Source organism: Trichosurus vulpecula, chromosome 5 (assembly GCF_011100635.1).
Source record: "Trichosurus vulpecula isolate mTriVul1 chromosome 5, mTriVul1.pri, whole genome shotgun sequence".
NCBI classification, from domain to species: domain Eukaryota; kingdom Metazoa; phylum Chordata; class Mammalia; order Diprotodontia; family Phalangeridae; genus Trichosurus; species Trichosurus vulpecula.
Genome location: NC_050577.1, coordinates 183463838 through 183488250, shown reverse-complemented (window position 1 = coordinate 183488250; position 24413 = coordinate 183463838). Strand labels below are relative to the sequence as shown.

Genomic DNA, 24413 nt, shown 5'->3' with positions numbered 1-24413 from the left:
GAAAAGAAATACTGGGATATAATCTCAAAAATGACCAAATAATGTCTATTCAAATTCAGAGCCAACTTCAATATCACAGTAACAAAGTCTGTGCTCCAACTACTGATGCCAAAGAGGCCAAAGTTTATCAGTTCTATAAAGACTTACAACATCTTCCAGAAATAACACCCCCTCCCAAAAAAAGATGTCACATTCATCACAGGGGATTGGAATGCTAAAACAGGAAATTAAAAGATCATTGGAATAATAGGCAACTTTGGCATTGGGGTATAAAATGAAGAAAGGCAGAAACTGATAGAGTTTTGTCAAGATAGCTCACTGGTAATAACACTCTTTTTCAACAACCCAAAAGGCATCCTTACACATGGATATCACCAGATGGGTAATAAAGAAATTATATTGATGATATACTTTGCAATGAAAAGTGGAGAAGCAGACCTGGAGCTGACTGTGGCTCAGATCATGAGTTTCTTGTTGCAAAATATAGACAAATTGAAGTGGGAAAAACCATCAGATCATATAGGTAAGACCTAAATAACACCCCTTATGAATATTAAGTGGAAGTGATTAATAGATTTAAGGGATTATATATAGTAGATAGAATGCCTGAAGAACTATGGGAAAAGGTTCACAACATTGTACAGGAGACAGCAACAAAATACATTCCAAAGAAAAAGTAGCACAAGAAAGCACATTGGCTGTCTAATGAGGCTTTACAGATAGCTAAGAAAAGAAAGAAAATGAAAGGTAAAAAAGAAACAAAAGATATACTTGACTGAATGCAGAATTCTAGAGAATAGCAAGGAGTGACAAGGTTTTCTTAAATGATCAATGCAAAGAAATAGAAGAAAACAATAGAATTGAAAAGATGAGATTTCTTCAAGGAAATTAGAGGTATCAAGGGAAAATTTCATGCAAAAAGGAACATAATAAAGGACAAAAATGGTAGGTATTTAATAGAAGCAAAAGAAATTGAGAAAAGGTCAGGAGAATAGACAGAAGAACTGTATAAGAAAAATTTTAACATCAATGATAACCATGATGGTGTGGTTGTTGATCTAGATCCATACATCCTGGAGAATGAATTCAAGTGGGCCTTAAGAAATATTCCTAATAATAAGGCTAATGGAGGTGATGGAATTCTAGCCAAGCTATTTAAAATCCTAACAAAAAAAATTATGCTTCACTCAATATGTCAGCAAATTTGGAAAACTCAACAGTGGCCACCGGATTAGAAAAGATCAGTTTACATCCCAATCCTAAAGAAGAGTAATGCCAAGGAATGTTCAAATTACCAAACAATTGTAGTAATTTCACATGCCAACAAGATTATGCTTAAGATACTTCAAGCTACCCTTCTGCAATATGTGACTGGAGAATTAGCAGAAGAACAGGTTGGTTTTTGATGAGGCAAAGGAATTAGAGACCAAATTGCCAACATTCACTGGAGAGAAAGCAAGAGAAGTCTAGAAAAAAATCTCCTTCTGATTCCTTGACTGCACTAAAGCCTTTGACTGTGTGTATCACAACAACATTTGGCAAGCCCACAAAGAGATGGGAGTACCAGACCATTTTACTTGTCTCCTAAGGAACCTGTATTCTGGTCAAGAAGTAGCAATTAGAAGCAAACATGGAATAACTTATTAGTTTGAACTTGGAAAAGGAGTAAGACAAGGTTGTGTAGTGTCACCTTATTTATTTAACTTATATGCAGAGTACCTAACGCAAAATCCTAGGCTGGATGATTCAAAAGTTAGAATTAAGGTTGGTGGGAGAAATACTAACATTTCTGATATGCAGACCATACCATCATAGTGGAAGGAAAATGAAGAGGAATTAAAAAGCCTCTTAATTGAGAGTGAAAGAGGAGTGCCAAAGGTGACTTGAAGATTAAGATTAAGAAAAAACAAAGATCTTGGCAACCAGCCCCATCACTTCCCGGAAAATAGAGGAAGAAGAAATGGAAGCAGTGTTAGATTTTATATTCTTATGGTCTAAGATCACTGCAGACAGTGGCTGCAGCTTTGAAATTAAAAGAAGCTTGTTCCTTGGAAGGAAAACTATGGCAAATCTGGACAATATACTAAAAAGCATAGACATGACCTTGCTAACAAAGATCACTATAGTCAAGGCTATGTTTTTTTCCAATAGCAATGTATGGCCGTGAGAATTGGAAAGCAAAGTGCCACAGAATCAACACTTTTGAATTGAGATCCTAGAGAAGACTTTTGAGAGTTCATTGGACAGCAAGGAGATCAAATCAGTCAGCACTTAAAGAAATTAATTCAGGCTATTTAATGGAAGGTCAAAAACTGAAGCTGAAGCTTAAATACTTTGGACACATAATGAGAACATGGGACTCATTGGAAAAGACCCTGATGTTGGGAAAGATTGAAGGCAAAAGGAAAAAGGGATGTCAAAGGATGAAATGGATAGATAGTATCATGGTAACAATGAACATCGAACTCAGACAAACTCAAGAGACAGTGGAGGTCAGAGGGTCCTGGAGCACTATAGTCTATGGGGTCGTGAAATGTTGGACAAGACTGAATGACTAGACAACAACAAATGCTGACAGTATTATGCAGCTCTGCCTCACTTAAATCCAATTCATGTGCAAGTCAAGACATCATGCTCATAATATCATTGGTCCTCTTCATGAATGAAAGACAAACAATACTGAATTGACCAATATGATCTGCCAAGCTGTTCCCATGAGTTTCTGAAGATGGATCCATATACCAGTTTTAATAATGGTCTTCTGGCAAATAGGGCAATTTTGTAGAGCAGTAATATAGACTATAGAGTTGTGGACCTTATAACTATTTCTCTTATGCTTACCTCATAACTTATATTTGTTAATTAAAATATGAAGCAAAAGTGAAACTGAGACACTCTCATGTACATCCCATGGACCTATATCCTAGTACAGACAGCAGGAACAGGTGCATGGTAATATAACAAATAGCTAATGACTTCTACAACCTCAGAAGATATAAGTGAAATTTTCTGTAGTCATAATAGCTCATAATTTTTGGTGACTGGAAACTAATTGTAAAGAGCTAGAAGGATTCCAGATTTCTATTTTGCATTTATTCTTATTTAATATCATGGTGAATCCATAATGCAAAGGTCCATTTTGACCAGGTTCTTTGATTTGGCCATTTCAAAAGCCAATTGCATGGATAAACAGCCTTTTATTTTTAACACAGAATTCAGTATTTATCACATCAAATTAACCTTTGGAACTACAGAATACTTTAGAGTAGAGATTCTAAACCTGAATTTTTTTAAATATAGATATTTGGATAAATGTATTTAAATATAACTGATTTTTATAATTATATGTATTTTATTTTGTGCATTTAAAAATATTATTCTAAAAAAGGTCTATAGACTTCACAAAACTCCCAAAGTGGTTCATGACTCAAAAATGGTTAAAACCCGTACATTAGAGGTTCTCTATATTTAAGAAAAATAGAATGGCTTTGATCTTCTTAAAAGTGAAAGGAACTTATGGAAATAATTTTCTTAATTGTCTTGAATTCTTTTCTATATTGAATAGCTCAAAATGCCTGTGATAATCTGAATGAAATACCATCTAGTAGAAGAAATATAAAGTGACCATCTAAATTGAATAAACAGATACTAACCAGTGGTAACCTCCAAATCATTCCCAGAGCTTAAGACTAGTCAGGAAAAGTCAACAAGTATCACATTGTGCTAAACTGGGGTGGAAAACTTAAATATATTTAACATAATTTTAAAATTCAGTGAGTATGTTAATATTATCTTTTTATTAATATAAGCTTATGTGAAATGGAAGATGCTAGAGAGGAAAGAAATGTAAATTTCCTAAAAGCTCACATTAACTCAGGAATTTATTTCTATTTGACTAGGATTATGACCAGATAAGATAGTTAATCATCACTAGAGTGATTAAAATTTAAGGAAAATAAACACTGAGCTTTCCACTTAAAGACAGTCCATTTAATATCAACAGGAAAAGGGATGGATGTACCACTGCTGGATTCTAAGTCTAGGTAAGAACCTTCTAGATTTGTTAATTGAAATATTTTTTCTATCCAACCAGTTTTGGTAAGCATTATGAATAGTCATGAAAAATATTTCATTTTTCCAACATGAAGCTCTTTTTAAGACTTTGCTCTATTCAAATCTCGTTTTAAGTGTGTCTATGCTTTGCCTTTACTTTGTGCTTAAAGATGAATTTGGGAATTGTGGATAGATTGATTTTGAAGTGGGAAATTCTGTTTCTGTTCTTTAAGTTCCAAACAGATAAAGTAGATAAAGGTAGATTAAAGGTAGGAAAACAGGTAGATAAAGTAGAATGTTTGAGTTGAGCTCCAATTACTTTTTCCCATTCTCAACCTATTCTACTTCATTCCCTGAGTATATACACTCGATTCAGCTGTTGAAATAATATATAAAGGAAGATCATCTCCCCGCACCCTAACTGCACTCTCCATGAGTAAATCCCAATGATCACAGACACTGATAGTAATTGAGGTGAGGGTAATTTTGGGAAGTAGTGGAATGAGAATAGAGAGATGTCAGGGTACACCTATGGGAAAAGTATTTAATTTTGACAACAATTGATGTGAGTATAGGAAGAATAAAATTTTCAAAGGAAATCACAGACAAGTGAGAATAAGATCTCTGTTCCCCCTCCTTCAACTTCTTGAGAGTCATGGCATTCTCTTTCCAAGACTCAAAACACTAATTAAACTTCCCATTCAGTTTCTCTGAGGGTCTCAGGAAGTGTGGTGGGAGTGGGGACCTACAGGTTTAACATGGGTGATATGCTGTTTTTGAGGAACGTTTGCCTCTTAGAAAGTACTGAGATTCCTAGGTATAGTCCCAATCACACTAACTGCGAAACCTTAGGAAAATCACTTAACCTTGGATACCTCAAAGGATAGTAATTGATTAGATCTCTAAGCTCCTTTCCATATCTAAAATTATATGACTCTACCTTCTCATTCTTGTTTCATCTTGGGTTACCATTAAGAGAAGTATAAGTTCTTGGAGGTAAGAGACCCTTATTATTTTTCCCTGCTGAGGCCACAACTAAACTGTGTTTACATCTGGGTCCTAGGACCTTGTTAAACTGGAGGAGTTAAGCCTAAATAGTGAAGGGCTTAAAGTCCATGTTAGGTAATGAAGAATGGAAGGAAGTGAGAATGTGTTGCATTTAGAAGAAAAGATGCAGGGGAAACATAATAGTTGTGTTCAAGTGTTGAAGACCTTTCCTTTGGAAGAGAAAAAAAACTTGTTCTGTTTAGCCCCAGAGGGCAGAACCAGGAACAAAGTGTCAAAGTTGCAGACATACAAATTTAGGTTTGGTGTCAGGAAAAAAATGAAAACAAAACAAATTTCTACTAAGTAGAACTTTCCAGAAGCAGAAAGGGCTGTTTTAGAGAGGTGTTGCACTTCTGCTAACTAGAGTTTCACAAGACGACTGGATGACCACTTTGGGGGTATAAAAAGGATTCCTTTTCAGGCATGAGTTGGACTAGATGGTCTTTTGAGTTCCTACCATCTCTAAAATTCTGTGCTTTTGTGATCATCTAACTAACTCAAAATCTAGTGATCTTTCCCACCCTGCCAAAGGAATGATTGTGCCTATTGCAATCAAGTATAATATTTGTCTCTTCCTTTCAATGAATATAATCCCATGAAAGCAGGCTTGAAAATTTATACTAGCTATTACAAATAAAATATGAGTGGCCTCTGATGCTTCTTGTTTTCATTTATATTCTTATAGTACAAATTTCATGTCTCCATTTGGACTAAATAAAGAACAAAGCTTTTAAATTCTTCATTTGATATATTGTGTATATGTGTGTGTTTTTATATGTAGGTATATATTTACATATATGTGTTAATGTAATACAAAAAAAGATGAGTTGTGATCTAACTTCAGTGAAATCACAGAAATATATAAGTATTTAAAAGTGTATGGATGTAAACATGTAGATATATCTTACAGCTACCGATAATGGAATACCCTTTGAGTTTTTATATATGCATGCATTGTACACAAAGATAAATGCATATCTAGTCATACGTTATACTGATATACAAAATCATGTTTCTCAACCAAATATACAATCAGCATGGATATTTGCTCTATTAATTCAGAGCAGCACCTACTCTGCAACTCACAGTCTTAGAGAATTTCCTAGGACACTGAGAGGTTAAGTAATTGGCCCTTTGTCATAGAAGAAGCATGTGTCTGCAGCAAGATTTGAACTCAAGTATTCTAGACTCTAAGGGTATTATTCATTGTTCATTGGGGAAGAATTTGATATCTCTGTTGAACTTCTATATATCCTTCAAAACGTAATAAAAATGCTGTCTCTTCATGGCTTTATTAATCTAGACCTAAAATTATCAAGTTTAATGTCTCTTCATTTTAAAGATAAGGAAAATGAGGCCCAAAGAGGTTAAGCAATTTGTTACTAAGTGCAAAAGTCAGCAGTAGAGTGGAGATTCTTAGCCAAGTCCTTTGCCTTTAAATCCAGTGATCTTTCCAATACACTAGAATCTTCTGATGCTTCTAGATAATCTTTTTTTTTCCGAGCTCCCTTAGAACATACCTGTAATTCTCTCTAATTATGGAAATACCCTCTTGTTCTTTGTTTTATATTCTCATTTCTTTATGACCAAAGACCTATGACTTCATTGGTTTAGGAAATTCCCAGTGAAGAAACCCTTCTACCACTGCAGATCAGTAACTATTTCACAACAGCATCAGAGAGAAAGAGTTGACTGAGTCACTGGGAGTTTAAGTAACTTGCTCACAGTCACACAGCACATATATGACAAAGCAGAACTTGAATCCCCAATATCTTAATAAATGATTCCATGATTTTCCAAGACCAAATAGATTTATACACTAATGGGCTGCTCCCTTGGTTACCACTTGTATGTTGCTGAATGGCACTGGACGAAGTTGAGAAAACATTCTTACTGTGTCCTCTATAAACAAACCACTAATCTCAACTGGGACCTTACTACAACAAGGCAATCTTACAACTTTTCCCTAACTGATACCCTAACCTATTCAATGCAGCAGCTATTCCAAATCTTTTCTTATTTACTCAAAGATCCCACGGCATTTCCTCCCTCAAACATCTCTGCTGAAAACCTTTATTATTTCCTCACCAAAATATTAAATTTTTTCACCAAATCTTCTATCCCCTCCCTTCTTCATCACTTCACATACCTTAGACATCATCCTTCATTATTTCTCTTTCACTCCAGTCTCTAATGAGGTGACATTTCTACTTGCCAAAGTCAACTCTTCTATATGTATCCCTCATCCTGTTCCTGTGTATTTTCTCCATGAAATTGCCCTCCTCATCATCCTCATTCTCTCTCTAATTTTCAATCATTCCCTATATACTGTCTCATTCTCTGCAACTGCACATAAATACTCTAATCTTCCCTATCCTTAGTAAAAATCCTTATTAAATTCTACCATCTTAGACAGTTATAATCTTATGTCTCTCATCCTTTTCTCAGTGGAGGTCCTTGAAAAAAATTATCTACAATCATTACCTCTATTTTTCACTTTCCTCTAAACCCTGCGGAATCTGATTTCTGACCTTATTACTCAACTAAAGCTGGTCTTACTAATGTAATCAATTATCTCTTAAATACCAAATCTAATGTCCTCTTCTCAATCCTTATGTTTCTTTATTCACCAAAACATTTGATACTGTTGACTATTTTCTCTCCTATCTGGGTCTTCATAACTTTCCTCCATTTTTATCTCCTTCCTGTCTGACTGCTTCTTAGTCTCTTTTTCAGGATCTTTTTCCATGTTATTCTTGGTAACTGCCAGTGTCCCCCAAAGCTCCATCCTCAGTATCCTTATGTTGTTCTATATTTTCTAACTTGGCAATTTCTTCAGCTCTTATGTTTTTTAATAATCATCTCCATACATATAATCCTTGATCTATTTATTCAGCCTTGGTTTTTTCTCCTGAACTCCCATCCTGTATCATCAACTACTTTGTACATATCTCAAACTGAGTGTCCTGAAGGCATCTCAAATTCAGTATTTTCAAAACAAAATTTATCACAAACCTTCCCTTCTTCTGAATTTCTCTATTATTGTTAAGGTAATCATCATTCTTCCCATAGCTCATCTTCAAAACCTCAGTGTTATCCTTGAGTTTTCTCAAATATCTGGTTCTGCTCACTTCACTCAGCATTAGTTCACAGAAGTCTTTCCAGGTTTTTCTGAAGTCCTCCTGCTCATCATTTCTTATAGCACAACAGTATTCCATTACATTCACATGCCACAACTTGTTCAGCCATTCCCCAATTGATGGGCATCCCCTCAATTTCCAATTTTTGGCCACCACAAAAAGAGCTGCTATAAATATTTTTGAACATGTGGGTCCTTTTCCCATTTTTAAGATCTCTTTGGGACACAGCCCTAGAAGAGGTATTGATGGGTCAAAGGGTATGCACATTTTTATAGCCCTTTGGACATAGTTCCAAATTGCTCTCCAATTAGGGCTCACCAATGAATTAGTGTTCCAATTTTCCTACATCTTCTCCAATATTTATAACTTTTCTGTTTTGTCATGTTAGCCAATCTGACAAGTGTGATGTGATACCTCAGAGTTGTTGTGATTTGCATTTGTCTAATCAATAGCGATTTAGAGCATTTTTCATATGACTATAGCTTTAGTTTCTTCCTCTGAAAAATACCTGTTCGTATCCCTTGATCATTTATCAATTGGGGAACGACTCATGTTCTTGTAAATTTGTCTCAGTTCCCTACATATTTTAGAAATGAAGCTATCAGAGACACTAGTTGTAAAAATTCTTTCTCGGTTTTCTGCTTCCTTCCTAATCTTGGTTGCATTGACTCTGTCTATGCAAAAGCTTTTCAATTTAATGTAATTGAAATTATCCATTTTCTATTTCATAATGTTCTATCTCTTGCTTGGTGATAAATTCCTCCATTCTCCATAAATCTGATGAATCCATACCAATAAAACTACCAAAAATATTTTTTAGAGCTAGAAAAAAATAATAACAAAATTCATCTGGAAGAACAAAAGGTCCAGAATACCAAGGGAATTAATGAAAAGAAATGCTAGGGAAGGTGGCCTAGCTATAGCAGATCTTAAATTGTATTATAAAGCAGTAATCATCAAAACTATGTGGTATTTGCTTAGAAATAGAGGGGTAGATCAGTGAATAGATTAGGCACACAAGACACAGTAGTCAATGATTATAGCAATCTACTGTTTGATAAACCCAAAGACCCCAGCTTTTGGGATAAGAACTCACTATTTAACAAAAAACTTCTGGGAAAACTGGAAAACGTATGGCACAAACTGTGCATGGACCAATGTCTGACACCATATACCAAAATAACTGGTACATGATTTAGATATAAAGGCCGATACAATAAACAAATTAGGGGAGCAAGGAATAGTTTATCTATCACATATTAATTTTTTTAATAAATGCTTACTAAAAGACTGGTCATAAGCCTTCTTCAAACTGATCCTCTAACAAAAGGCACAATTTTTTGGTTACTGAGCCTCAACTTAAAGCTTTTCTAGTTTAGTAACATATCCATTACACACTCCTATGTACATTTTTAAATGAACTATACTTTATCTTAGATCTCTTCTTCTCATGCATATTCCATCTTCTTGAACTGAAAGAGACTTGGATCCTTCTAAAAGACATGTCTCCCCTAGTTCTCCTTGCCAGCACAAGATTCCTTTGACATCCTGGTCCTAAAGGAAGAGAGAGCATTCACTTTGTTCAACAATGCCACTTACAAGCCCACCCTCTGCCCTCATCATTCAGTAACCTCTCCTCCTTTGAGGATCGCTGTATGGAAATATACCACCTTCTCAAGATCCCCAAAGGAAGTCATCTGCTAACTCTCGCATCATTTTCTCAAGGAGTTTCATACCTTCTAACAAACTTCCTGTCCACTCTAAACTGCATACTTATAATAAAGAATCTTATCAATTGTATTGATGTTCCCTTAAATACCCAATCAACTTCCAAAACCTCCACCTTCACGACAATTAAGCCACACATATCAACAGTCATTCTTAAAATCCCTGCTTCCTTCAAATCACAGTTTTAGTGCTACCATATACAAAAGTCTTCCCCTCTCCAAATAACCTTGTGTGTACTCTGTATATTTTTGTATGCATACATATTTTTCCCAGATAGAATATAAGCTCCATGAGGGAAATATCTTTCTTATTTGTCTCTGTATCCCTAGTGCCTAGCACACTGTAGCATATTACAGGTACTTAATAAATGTTTATTGGTTGATTGATTAATGCAATTAAAACTCAGACCCAAATATATGTGTATGTTTAAGAGCATACATACATACATTGAAATATATGCATGAACACTGTTCCATTACATTTGAAAAATATATATACATAGATGGTATAGTGGCACAGTCAAGTAGTTGGTAGAAAGCTTTCCTTGAAGTTAGGAAAAACAGACTATATGAAACTGAGGTTAAGGAGTTAAGAATCATTTAACCCCTTATTGCTCAGTCAACCCTATGCATTGGCAGACTTTCCACACTATTATAGGAATGAAATTGTATATCTGGACCAAAAAATAAAGTACATACACACATATGCATATTTAAATAATTAAGTGTTTCTTGATGTGATCGTTTTGGTTTGGGTTCAATCAGACCACAACTCAACCATGCTTTCTTATTTATTGTCTATTATTTATACATCTAAACTGTCTTTAAAAAAACCACATGTTTGATTTAGCCATAAAGTAAAATGCATAGGAAATTCATGCCTGTTATTACAAGAATAAATGAAAAGTAGAAACAAGCTATATATGCCTAGATTTCATTTTTAATCATTGGTTTGAATTTTTGCCCACATTGTCACGCAGCTGTACTTGCTGAGTAACAAAGTAAAATATTTGCCCAGATTGCAAGGTAGACAATCATTCTCTTGGTGACAATAAGCACAAATAAGGTCTAGTGGTTCTCCCATCCTACCCAGTGTCAGCGGATAGCTGTGTGGTCATTGGAGCATTAGATATGGAGTCAAGGTATTGGGGCTCTGGTTGTAGTTCTTGAGTGAACTTGAACAGTTATGACTTATTTGTACTATTGTTACTCAGTTTCCTCATCTATAAAAATAAGGATCAGCTGATTTTAATTTCCCTTCTAGCCCTAAATATTTTGACCTTTGTTTTTTCCCCCAATAGAGCCAAGACAGAAAAGCAGTCATTTAATTTTAGAACTGAAGGAACTTGGGGATCATCAAATTAAGCCCCCTCATTCTGTAGATGTACAAACTAAGAAGAGGTGATTTCCCAAAAGTGACATAATTTTGAATATACATAATGCACACACACACACACACACATGCATGTACATAAGTATGTCTGTATGTATATGCACACTGATTCAGTTTAATTCAATAAATATTTATCAAGCTTTTACTAGGTGTCAATCATTGGGCTTAGTGCCTAGAATAAAAAGTTTAGAGAAGAGAGAAACCCTAAACTCAAAAAGGTTGCAGTCTAGTAAAAAAAAAAAATAAAAGTACACAAAATAAATTTAACACACAACAGTGAGGGCATCAGAGAGGTATAAGTGATTTGCTTTGAAAGATCTGAGGAAGTAAAGATTATTACCCACTAGAGGCTGTCATGAACAGCAGAAGAGAATAGGTGAGTGGATATTTAATTGTGGCTTTAAAGGGTGAGTAAGAATTAGAGAGCTGGAAAAGCAATTTATGTGTCTATGTATGGGGGCAGCACCACCGGCACAAGATAATAATATATAAACAACGTATAAAGGAAAAAGATGATCTTCCGTGTGGTATAGCGAAAGATTGACTTTCTTGACAAATCAAGGGTGCCAAGGGAACCAAAGTGGAACAAATATGTTTGGGCTTTAATTCTGACCCATGATGGAGAAGATTTCAAAGCAAAACCTCCATCTAAGGAATGCTCATAATGCCCTTCTCCCTCTTTTCTGCTTATCCAAATCTCACCCAAATGTCAAGTATCAATGCAAATCTCACCTGCTTCATTAAGTTTCCTTAAGGTTACAATGATCCCCTTTATTCTCTGAATTCTTGTAAGATTTCTAGCCTTCACTTTTCAAGCTAGCACCAAATATATTGTTGTGCATTGTCTTTCTGTTGCTTCTTGTGTATGAGTGTTCCTATCTTGATGATAAATTACTCACAGGCAGGAACATTGTCTTACAGTTCCTTTGTATTCAACAACCCATAGAATTTAAGAGCTAGAAATCAATTCTATTAAGCAAACAAGTTGATGGTCAGTCATTCAGTCATGGCTTACTCTTCATGACTCTGTAGACCATCCAGTCTGTGGGATTTTCTGGGCAAAGATACTAGAGTGGTTTACCATTTCCTTCTCCAGTGGATTAAGGCATACAAAGAGTTGTGACTTGCCCATAGTCACACAGCTAGTATGTATCTGAGGTGAGATTTGAACTCAGGTTTTCCTGACTGCAGGAAACTCTATTTACTCTATTTACTATGCCACCTTGCTGCCTCCTAAGCCAATAAGTATTAGGTAACTACTATGTACAAGGCAGAATGTTGGGAAGGGTGAAAAAAAGCTGAGGATAAAAAAACAGGTCCTCACCCAAAGGAGATTAAATTCTATTTGGAAGTAATCTTAGAGGGAGACCATTTAAACCAACCCCATATTTTACATATGGAGAACTGAGATTGAAAAACATCAAGTGTGTGTAGCACAAGGTCACATGGTAGTTAGTGACAAGTCTGGGAATAGAACCCAATGTTCTTTTTCCAGGGATTTTTCTCTGTGTCATGTTAGCAGAGACCTAGAAAGGTATAGGACACACAGCAGACTTTCCAGAAATTCTTGGTATTTGATTGATGTTAATGGTGATAATAACTATGGCAAAATATGATGGGGGGCAGGAGAAATGCTCTGGATTTCATTCCAACTCAGTCACTAAAACCAACTGTTATCTACTCAGTTATCTACTTCTCTCTGAGTCTTAGTTCTTCATTTATAAAAGAAGGGGTTTGACTGATCAATCTCAAACATCTGTCCCAGTGACAACATTTAATCTTCCTTTGATAGATGAAGGTGCATCACAAGATAGGTTTGGGGAAAGGAGAAGATAGTAATCATTTCACACATTAAAATAAAGAAAAATCTGATCTCTCTCTAGGTAATAACTTCAAGAAAAGAAGACATGGCAACAAAAACAGATCTCTCTGATTCCAAGAAGGACTCGCATCAACATGCAACAGATGTACAGTCATCAGTCAAGAAGAAAACTAAGCGTTTCGGTGGCTTGAAGGTTCAATGAGTTCAATTCCTTTGATATTTAAATAATTGAATTAGGAATTATAGTTAAAAAAGAAATTTCTAATTTGGGAGAAAAAAACACTGTTGAGGAGAGACAGTGTTGCAAAGCGGATTGAGAACTGGTCAGGGAGACACAAATCTCAGGGTTCAAGTCTCACCACCAACACCTACTGCTTATATAACCCAGAAAAACACTTTAAAACTCTGAGTTACAAAGAAAGTGTTGATCTGCATGGGCAGAGAGAATTCCTCACTGATAATTTATGGTGATATCAGAGGCCCCATCCAAAAGAATAAATAACCTAAACAAAACTTTCTAGAATAGTCTTGCTTTAAAATAAATGCCCAACATTGTCATCCTCCTTTACATCTAAGTTTAATTTTGCAGGTTCCCACAGCCCTTAAATAAGCCTGGGAACCTCACAGTGATAGTTTTGTGGTGAACTTATAGGTTTAGAGCTGACAAGGATTGAAAATCTGAACCTGAGAATTTTTGTTCCTCTATTTGTTTCCTCCATGATACTTGGCAGATGAAAATGTGTGTGTATGTAAAATATACAACATTTTTTCATTTTAATAGATAAAGTATAAGAAAGGATCAGGATGGATTTATACATGCAACCAGAGGAACTGTCCTCATTAAAATACTAAGCACTAAGTATTAGACTTTATCAGAAAGAAGGGGCTCTGGATCCTCCCAGAAAAAGCAGGCCCTGTGCTTGAAAGAACATAAACAAACAGGCAATGGCAGAGAAAGAAGGGACAAGTAGTACTTGTGACTCTTTGTTGAGGGGTACCAGGATGGTTAACGACAAGTCAAACTTGACTTTCTGTCTTACTGAGACGCATGTATGAAAGAATGAATGAGTGGAGGACTGGATGAATGAAAGAAAAAGCGCTTACTATGGACCAAGAATGAAGCCCTTACTATGTACTAGAAACTGTGCTAAGTGGTAAGGATACAAATACAAAAATGAAACAGTTCCTGTTTTCAGAGCCTACGTTCTAATAAGGAGAAACAAAACAAATTGGGCAGTGGTCGCCCAGGAAAGAAATTCTGGTCTAGTGACAGTCACTCTAAGGCAAGTTTCAAAAAGACCAGGGTGAATGGTGGGACTGAATATAAAGCACTGTCTATTCTGGGGCCAGCTAAATAAAGTGGGTTAGGTGAGTTTGCACATAAGAATTGGAAGAGTGTACATATGTGCGTACATGGAAGCCATATTATGGTTTCCAATTAAGAAAGCTCAATCGCAGGGCAGGAGTTCCAAAGCTCAGTGGATTGAGTTACCCAGGGATTGGAGGCATGATTTCTGGAAGCTTAGTGGCAGAGTCCTATTCCAGATAGAGGAAAGCATCAGAAGAAGCAGGGAAGACAATGCCACAAGAATCATGTGCTAGTAAGAGTTTACGCTGGAGCTTGCAGTCAACAATAGATGGATTTAGGACCATAATTAGCAGGAACCAAAGTTTGGCTACCAGAATGAGAAGGACTCAGTGGACATCTCCACTCCAAAATATCCACAGGATTATATCTGGAAACAGAATACAAAGGTTCATAGACTCCTGGCTTGAAATTTGTCCTTCAGCCTGAAGTATTATCTCCCCTTCTTATTCCATGTTTCCAGGTCCTTTGGCTGCTTCTGCCTGAAGACATCACCACTAGGTAGATGGAACTGTGTTTTCTGATTTGGAGTATGCTGATCCTTAGTCCCATTGCTTACCTTTGACTTTTCCCCATGGCCTATGGGAAGGATCAGTTGAGCAAAGCTCTCCCTGTTTCCTATTTGACTTGTCCCTTATTCAGGTTATGTAGTGTCACTTGTCTTTTTTCCATGTTGTCAGCATCTGCTATCCTACCCTTCACTGAAAAGCCCTCTTTTACTTTTGAGACAACAATTTGTTGAAAGTATCCAAAAGGAAAAGTGAACATAGGGTTGAGAAAAAGGCAGGAAAAGGAGAAAAACATGCAAGAGTTAGGCTGAATCAGCGAAGTTTTGCCACTGGTCCTGTCCTAATATTTGGGCACCCTTGATTGTAAAACCTTTGAGCACCCAAGTTCCTAATCAAGAATCAGAGTCAAGGTAAATTCTCCTTCCATGCACATTGAGCAGTCTGTGGACTATTCAGGCAGCCCAAAGCTAGCCTGCTGGAAGCACTGTCCAGGACCTCTGTACAACAGGGACTCATCAGAAACTGTGCTGAGTAACAAAGAGCAAACAGTGCCATTCTCATAACACTTGAAGCCATCCAGAAATAAACCACAGGGGGTGTCTGATGTAAATCTTCAAATGTGGGGTAGCAGAGAGCCCTACCATTTTTTATAGCTACTACGAGGGAAAATTCAGCAGTGTTCCCACCCAGAAATGTTAGACTACTTGATATTAAGGTTACAGAATGGTTTTGACAAATGGTGGAGCTTCCCTATTTTGATAGAAAGAGCAAAAATGATAGCCCGAACTGGGATGATGACTCGCCTTATCCCCACCAACCAACAAATCCATTCCCATTATTCATGTCAACCAATTTGTAACTCTGGCAGAGGCATGCACTGATGGTATTTTTATTATCTCTACCCAGACATCTTTGTCCCTTATATGGTAGCTCTCCAAAACCTCCTTCTGATTCTCAATTAGATGTTGTCCCCAGGGATGATGATCACCAAAAATTTTTGTCTAACAGACTCCTAAAGGTCTGAAAGTCTTCTTCTACCTGATAAACAATCACTCAGGCATAGTACCTATTACCCCCTTCTTGTCGAATGTTAAAAATGAAAAGGATTTAGGTAGATGGACCCATGTACCCCTATAGTCTTCTTGGAGGCAAGAGGGTGGAGGTGGCACTTGGTCCCTGCTTGCTTTTTCTTCTTTTCTTTGTATTTTCTAATCAGAGTACTAAGAGGCTGACCAACTCTCTTTTAATGATCCCATGTTTTGATAACCAAATTCATCATACTTCTTTATATAGGGGACCCTTTCCTATTGTCCCTTGTGAATGGGCTAATTATAAAGGCAACACCACTAGGGTCTGCTTAACATTATGGAGGACCACCTTAGTCTCAAACTTCAGGAAAGCATTTGTTCAGGTCAGGAGAGTAATAAATGGGGAAAGATCCATAGGAAGCAATTGTTTTCAGGAAGGAGAGTAGCATCCAGGATCTCAATTCTAATAGTCTATTATTCTACTCCCAACCCCAATGACCCCACCCATAGGAACTTTGAACTCTGTGCCTTAGATGCTGGGCTTTCATACATCAGCATTCACTTTATCTTGTCTAGAACCAAGCCTTCATGTAGTTTTCAATCTATTATTTCCAAATAATGCCACAGCATAGGTACAGCATCCCCCAACCCCTTCCAGTACCCTTCTATTCTTTTGCTCATTAAAATGTACACTTTTTAAAGTTAGGGAGTGTTTGCTTGTAATTATCTGTGTCCCAAGTGCTTAACATAGGTCTGAACACATAGAAAGTGCTTAATAAATGTTCTATTGATCTTCTATAAAGTGGTCTTCTTCTAGAGAGATAGGATCAGTGGATCAGTATTGTATAACTAATTGATGACCTCCAGTTACCAAATAATGAGTGTCATCCTGAGCCTGCCTCTAGGTCAGAGTACAAGCAGGGAAATCATCCATCAGGGCTGAGTCCTCACAATTCCTTTTCAAACATACCAGAACAGAGATATGATTCTATGTAGACTATATAGTGTATCAAAGTTTCTTCTTCTTCTTCTTCTTCTTCTTCTTCTTCTTCTTCTTCTTCTTCTTCTTCTTCTTCTTCTTCTTCTTCTTCTTCTTCTTCTTCTTCTTCTTCTTCTTTTCCACCTCCTCCTTTTCCTTCTCTCTTCCTCTTCCTTTTTCTCTTCTCCTCCTCCTTCTCTTTCTCCTCTTCTCTGTCTTAATGTTATTATTTTGCTTAGCTTAAATATAATGAACAGAAAATAAGTAATCCAAAATTTTTAGCTAACTGATTTTTCAGCTAATAACTGGGGTTGGGGGGGAGGGTTAAAATCACCAAACTCTTCCGCCTGCAAAATGCTTGTCTGCTCCACTACCTCACAGAAATCTTGTGTTGTCAAATGCTAAAACAGGGACTAATTATTTGAAGACTTCCAAAAAGAACTTTGTCTATTGTCAGTCAGTACTCTTTTACCCAAAAGTTTTTCTTCAGCTTAATTTGTGCCTGGAAAATTAAAAGAGCATCACAAAGGTCAGAACAAGTCCTAAATAAATGACTTGTAACTCTGACCTTTTACTCAGAAAACACAAAGTCTATTTGTTTAGGGATTAATGGAAAAACTTTTTCTGTTTAAATATTTAAGTAATATTTAAAGAGTAAAATGCTTTATCACCAGGGTGGGGGGAGCTATGAAATGTGAGGTGCTATGATATGTTACTGAGCTGTCATATTGTGTTTGTTCCTCTTGCTTGAAATGCACATTACTATGCTTCCTTTTAAAAAGGCAGGTTCAAGGAAGTAGAAATCAGGGATAACAAATAAGCTCTCCAAAGATTATATATGATGTTGTATTAAAGACAAGGTACTAGGATTTATGCATTCAATTTATTAGGACTATCTGAAGAAAATATTAGCACTAAGGAGAGCCACACAGTCATTCCATGTATTTGCAGTCACTGTTTGTGACTTCTGTCTGTCCCTTGCCTAAGTCTATCATGGGCTGCTTTGGACAATCAGCTACACACACTTCTACCATTAGCAAAAAAATGACAGACACAAAGTTGCAACATAGCCCTAGTTGCTGACCATTCTATCCCTATGTTAAACCTTTGTCACCACTGCAAGAGAGACAGATAAGTTGGCAAGCAATTGTTCCTCACCAGGCCCCATCCCATACTCCCTGTAAATGCCTAAAGTAACAACAACAGGAAGGCAGACTGATGGATTGTTCCTGCCCTGGGCCTGCACCTTCCCATAGCTCTAAGCTTCATACTGTTCACTGTCTTCCCTCTTCTCCTTTATCCCATCAAAGTAGCAACAGCACACTTCTGATGCTTAGTATGGCCCCCATCAAATACCCAACAGTAGACTGCTGTATGCATTTGTGTCTTAGTCTTACTTAGTCAAGACTTTCACAGTCTTTTAAAAAAAATTATGCTTAAGATCATTTAATAAGTACTGTTTAACATAATTTGAGATTTATTTATTCAAAATTCTTTTTTTCTCTACTTAAAAATAAAATTTCTTCTGATACCATTTACCTTTTTTCTTTCAGATGAATTTTATTATGATTTTTATTTGTATGTTTTTACTACAGCATTAACTGTAGATTAACTTGGACCATTTTTTTCTGTACCAGTATGACTCAAGCATGAACATAGAATATGTGTCCATTTGCTCAGAGATTTTATATACTTCTGGAAAAAAATTGTAGCTGTGACTGCATAAGTCCTGTGTGTAACTTGCAAATATTTCATGCATTTTGCTATTTTAATAGTATTTTCTTTCTTTTTTAATTAGATTTTTCATTTTTAGTTTACAACACTCAGTTCTACATGTTCTTGAGTTTCAAATTTTCTTCCCATTCCACCCCTCCTCCCCAAGATGGCATGTAGTCTGACATAGATTGTATATATACCTTCACATTAAACTTATTTACACAATAGTCAAGTTGTAAAAAAGAATTATGACCAATGGAATGAATCATGAGACAGAAGAAACAAAACCAGAAAAGAAGAGAAAAAAAAGAGAGTAGTTTGCCTTAATCTGCATTCAGACTCCACAGTTCTTCCTCTGGATGTAGATAGCTTTTTTTCCATCATGATTCCTTTGGAGCTTTCTTTAAGCCTTGTATTGCTGAGAAGTCTATCAAAGTTAGTCATCACAAAATCAATGTGTCTGTGGTTGTGTATAATGTTCTCCTGGTTCTGCTCCTCTCACTCAGCATCACATCATGTAGGTCTTTCCAGGTTATTATGAAGTCTGTATCTTCCCCATTTCTTATAGCACAATAGTATTCCATTACATTCATATGCTACAGTTTGTTCAACCATTCCCCAATTGATGGGCATCCCCTTGATTTCCAATTCTTTGCTACCACAAAAAGAGCTGCAATAAATATTTTTGTTCATAAAGGTCCTTTTCCCACTTGTGTGATCTCTTTGGGATATAGCCCTCTTTGGATATTGCTGGGTAAAAGGATATGCACATTTTTATAATCCTTTGGGCATAGTTCCAAATTGCTCTCCAGAATGGATGGATCTATTCACAACTCTACCAACAATGTATTAATGTTCCAGTTGTCCCACAAACTCTCCAGCATTTATCATTTTCCCGTTTTGTCATGTGAGCCAATCTGACAGGAGAGATGCAGTACCTAAGAGTTGTTTTGATTTGCATTTCGCTAATCAATAGTGATTAGAGCATTTTTTCGTATGCCTATACATATCTTTAATTTCTTCCTCTGAAAACAGCCTGTTCATATCCTTTGACCATTTCTCAGCTGGGGAATGGATTTATTCCTATAAGTTTGGCTCAGTTCCCTGTATATTTTAGAGATGAGGCCTTTATCAGAGACACTAATTGTAAAGATTTTCTCCCAATTTTCTGCTTCCCTTCTATTCTTTGTTGCTTTGGCTTTGTTTATACAAAACTTTTCAATTTAACATAATCAAAATTATCCCTTTTGCGTTTTGTAATGCTCTCTACTTCTTGTTGGGCCATGAATTCTTCCCTTTCCCATAAATCTCATAGGTAAACTATTCCACGCTTTCCCAAATTGCTTATAGTATCAGCCTTTATTCCTAAATCATGAACTTATTTTGACTTTATTTGGGTATATGGTGTAAGATATTGGTCTATGCCAAGTTTCTGCCATACCATTTTCCAATTTTCCCAGCAGTTTTTGTGGAATAGTGAATTCTTAGCCCAGAAGCTGGATTCTTTGGGTTGATCAAAAAGTAGATTGCTATAATTGTTGACTACTGCATCTTGTGTGCCTAACAGATTCCACTTATCCATGACTCTGTTTCTTAGGCAGTACCAGCTAGTTTTGAAGACTGTTGCTTTATAGTACAGTTTTGTATCTCGTATGACTAGGCCGCCTTCCCTAGCATTTCTTTTCATTAATTTCCTTGATATTCTGGATCTTTTCTTCTTCCAGATGAATTTTATTATTTTACCCAGCTCTGTAAAAAATTTTTTCATAGTTCAATTGGTATGGCACTGAATAAGTAAATTAATTTAGGTAAAAATGTCATTTTTATTATATTAGCTCAGCCTAACCACGAGCAACTGATGTTATTCTATTTATTTAGATCTGACTTTATTTGTGTGAGAAGTGTTTCATAATTGTGTTCATATAGGCCCTGGGTTTGTCTTGGCAAGTAGACTCCCAAATATTTTATAGTGTCTCCAGTAACTTTAAGCAGAATTTCTCTTTCTATCTCTTGCTGTTGGGCTTTGTTAGTAATGTGTAGGAATGCTGAGGATTTATGTGAGTTTATTTTATATCCTGCAATTTTACTAAAGTTTTTTATTATTTCAAGTAGTTTTTTTACTTGATTTTCAAAGTAAATCATCATATCTGCAAAAAGTGATAATTTAGTTTCTTCTTTGCCTATTCTAATTCCTTCGATATCTTTTTTCTTCTCTTAATGCTAAAGCTAACATTTCTAGTACCAAATTGAATAGTAGGGGTGAGAATGGACACCCTTGTTTCACCCCAGATCTTATTGGGAATGTGTCTAGCTTATCCCCATTACATAAAATGCTTGCTGATGGTTTTAGTTAGATGCTATTTATAATTTTAAGGAAGACTCCGTTTATTCCTATGCTTTCTAGTGTTTTTATTAGGAATGGGTGTTATATTTTGTCAAAAGCTTTTTCTGCATCTATTGAGATAATCATATGGTTTCTGCTAGTTTTGTTATTGATATGATCAATTATGCTGATAGTTTTCTTAATGTTGAACCAGCCTTGCATTCCTGGAATAAATCCTACCTGGTCATAGTTGCTGCAATCTTTTTGCTAATATTTTATTTAAATTTTTGCATCAATATTCATTAGGGAAATTGGTCTATAATTTTCTTTCTCTGTTTTGACTCTTCCTGGTTTAGGTATTAGTACCATATTTGTATCATAAAAAGAATTTGGTAGGACTCCACCTATTTTCCCAAACAGTCTATAAAGTATGGGAATTAATTGTTTCATAGAATTCTCATGTAAAATCATCTGGCCCTGGAGATATTTTCCTAGGGAGTTCATTGATGGCTTGCTCAATTTCTTTTTCTGAGATGGGGTTATTTAGGTAATTTACTTCCTTTTCTGTTAACCTGGGCAATTTGTATTTTTGTAAATATTCATCCATTTCCCTAACATTGTCAAATTTATGGGCATACAATTGGGCAAAATAATTCCTAATTATTGTTTTAATTTTCTCTTCATTGTAGGTGAATTCACCCTTTCCATTTTTGATAGTGGTCATTTGATTTTCTTCTTTCTTCTTTTTAATCAAATTTTCCAAGGGTTTATCAATTTTATTGCGTTTTTTTTTCATAAAACCTGTTCTTAGTTTTATTAATTAGTTCAATAGTTTTCTTGATTTCAATTTTATTAATCTCTCCTTTGATTTTCAGCATTTCTAATTTGGTATCTAATTGAGGATTTTCAATTTATTTTTTTCTAGTCTTTTCAGTTGCATGTCTATTTCATTTATCTCCTTTTTATCTATTTTATTCATGTATGCATTTAGAGATATAAAACTTCCCCTAAGAATTGCTTTTGCTGCATCTCATAAGTTTTGGTATGTTGTCTTATTATTGTCATTCTCTTGAATGAAGTTATTAATTGTTTCTATGGTTTGTTCTTTGGCCCACTCATTCTTTAGGAGTAGATTATTCGGTTTCCAATTAATTTTTAGCTTATCTTTCCATGCTCCTTTATTACAAATAATTTTCATTGCATCATGATGTGAGAAAGAAGCATTGACTATTCTGCCTTTCTGCACTAGATTGTAAGGTATATATGGTCAATTTTTCAGTATGTGCCATATACCACTGAGAAAAAGTATATTCCTTTTTATCCCCATTTAGTTTTCTCCAGAGGTCTTTCATATCTGCCTTTCCTAAAATTCTATTCACCTCCTTAACTTCTTTCTTATTTATTTTGAGGTTAGATTTATCAAATTCAGAGAGGAGGAGGTTGAGGCCCCCCACAAGTATTGTTTTGCTGTCTATTTCCTCCTGTAATTCCCTTAACTTCTCTTCTAAGAATTTGCCTGCTATACCACTTGGTGCATGTATTTTAAGTAATGATATTGCTTCATTATCTATGGTACCTTTTAGCAGGATATAGTGACCTTCCTTATCTCTTTTAATTAGATCCATCTTTGCTTTTGTTTGAGATTAGGATTGCAACCTCTGCTTTTTTTACTTCAGCTGAAGTACAATATATTCTACTTCAGCCTTTTACCTTTACCCTATGTGTATCCCCCTGTTTCAAATGTGTTTCTTGTAAACAACATATTGTATGATTATGGTTTTTAATCCATTCTGCTATCCGCCCCACTTTATGGGAGAGTTCATCCCATTCACATTCACAGTTATGATTACTATCTGTGTCTTTTTCTCCATCTTATTTCCCTCCCTGTTTATGCTTTTATTTCTCCCATCTCCCTTCCACTCCTCACAAGAGTTTTGCTTTTGACCTCTGCCTTCCTCAGTTTACCCTTTCTATTGATTTCCCTCCCTTATCTTACTTTTTTTCCCTTTGGTACTTCTTCCCTCCCTTCTGACTCCCATCTTTCCCCTTATCCCTCCTACTGCCTGTAGGCCAAGTTTGATTTCTCTGCTTCTCAAAGTATGTTATTCCCCTCTTGAACCAAATCCTCTGAGAGTAAAGCTCTTCTCCCTCCCTTCTTTCCCTCTACTATACTATGTTTTTGTGCCTCTTCTTGTGATATAATTTACCCTTTTCTACTACCTCCTTACCTCTTCTCCCAGATCCATCCCTTTACATCCTTTAATTATGTTTTTTATCATTATATCAGTTATTTTATACTGACATCCAATTGTCATAATAACTGGTACTATTCTCAAGATTGACATGTATATGCCAGCCTACAGATCCATCTTGTCAACCTTATGGACTCTCCTGGCTTGGAAATTTGTCCCACTCAGTCTACTCATGACTTCTAACTCTCTCAAATCTGCTCAGATTCACTTTTTTAGAGGTATCTGACAGAACTTGTGAGAGAGCTCTGGTAAGACATTGTTTTCACGTGGCCACCTAGGCTCCACCCCCCCTAGTATTTTTCTTTCAATACCTCCTTCCTTCCTTTTGTTAATAACTCCTTTGGGTTTATGAGGCTCATTTTTCAGAAGCTCTCTTATTTGTTTCCCCAATAGTTAATAATACATGTTTTCTAAGTGAATGCTTTTGAATGAGTGAAATACTTTTGAATGAAATTCTTTTCCAAGTGAAACAGGGCTTCACATCTGACCATCTATCTGACCACATGTCTTCTATTCTGTTCCACTCCTGTCTTCAAGCCAGTCTCCAGCCTCCTTTGGGAAGAGTAGTGGTACCTTGTACTCAAGGCTGAACATCCTCACACCTGATCATCTCCTTCACATCCTAGAGATTCTGAAACCCACTAGGTCATTATGCAAATAGCATTCACAATCCCCCACCAGCTGATCCTTTGTTCCCATGCCCCTCAACCTTTCTATGCCAAAATTCAAAGCAAATACCACCCAGCCTTTCCACTGTGACCCATGGTTTGCCTGTTCCATAGGCAACAAACTTCCCTTTATCCAGAATCTTTTCCTCTTACACTCCTACTTACAGCTCTTACAGTCTTTCAGCTATTAGTAAAACCTGGCTCCCCTATGATGGCACAGTATCCTTGGCCACCTTTTCCAGTATTAGCTATACCTTCAATTCATTCCCCTCAACTCACTGTTTGAAACAGGGAGCTGGAATACTCCTTGCTCTTCATTGTGACTTCCAGGTTCTACATCTTCTTCATTCAATAATCTCTCTTCCTTTGAGCTTCATGCAAATCATCTCT

At 36.1% G+C, this 24413-nt stretch overlaps 1 protein-coding gene across 1 annotated transcript in view; it reads left to right on the top strand.

Moving 5' to 3' along the window:
- Positions 1–3958: 3958 nt before the first annotated feature.
- Positions 3959–24413, top strand: part of LOC118849782 (solute carrier organic anion transporter family member 1B1-like) — a 101064-nt gene continuing 80609 nt past the window's right edge. Inside the window, exons 1-2 of the mRNA XM_036758749.1 lie at positions 3959–4043; positions 13244–13375. Coding sequence (XP_036614644.1) covers positions 13268–13375 — 108 coding nt within the window. The 5' untranslated portion in view covers positions 3959–4043; positions 13244–13267. The remainder of the gene's footprint in view (positions 4044–13243; positions 13376–24413) is intronic.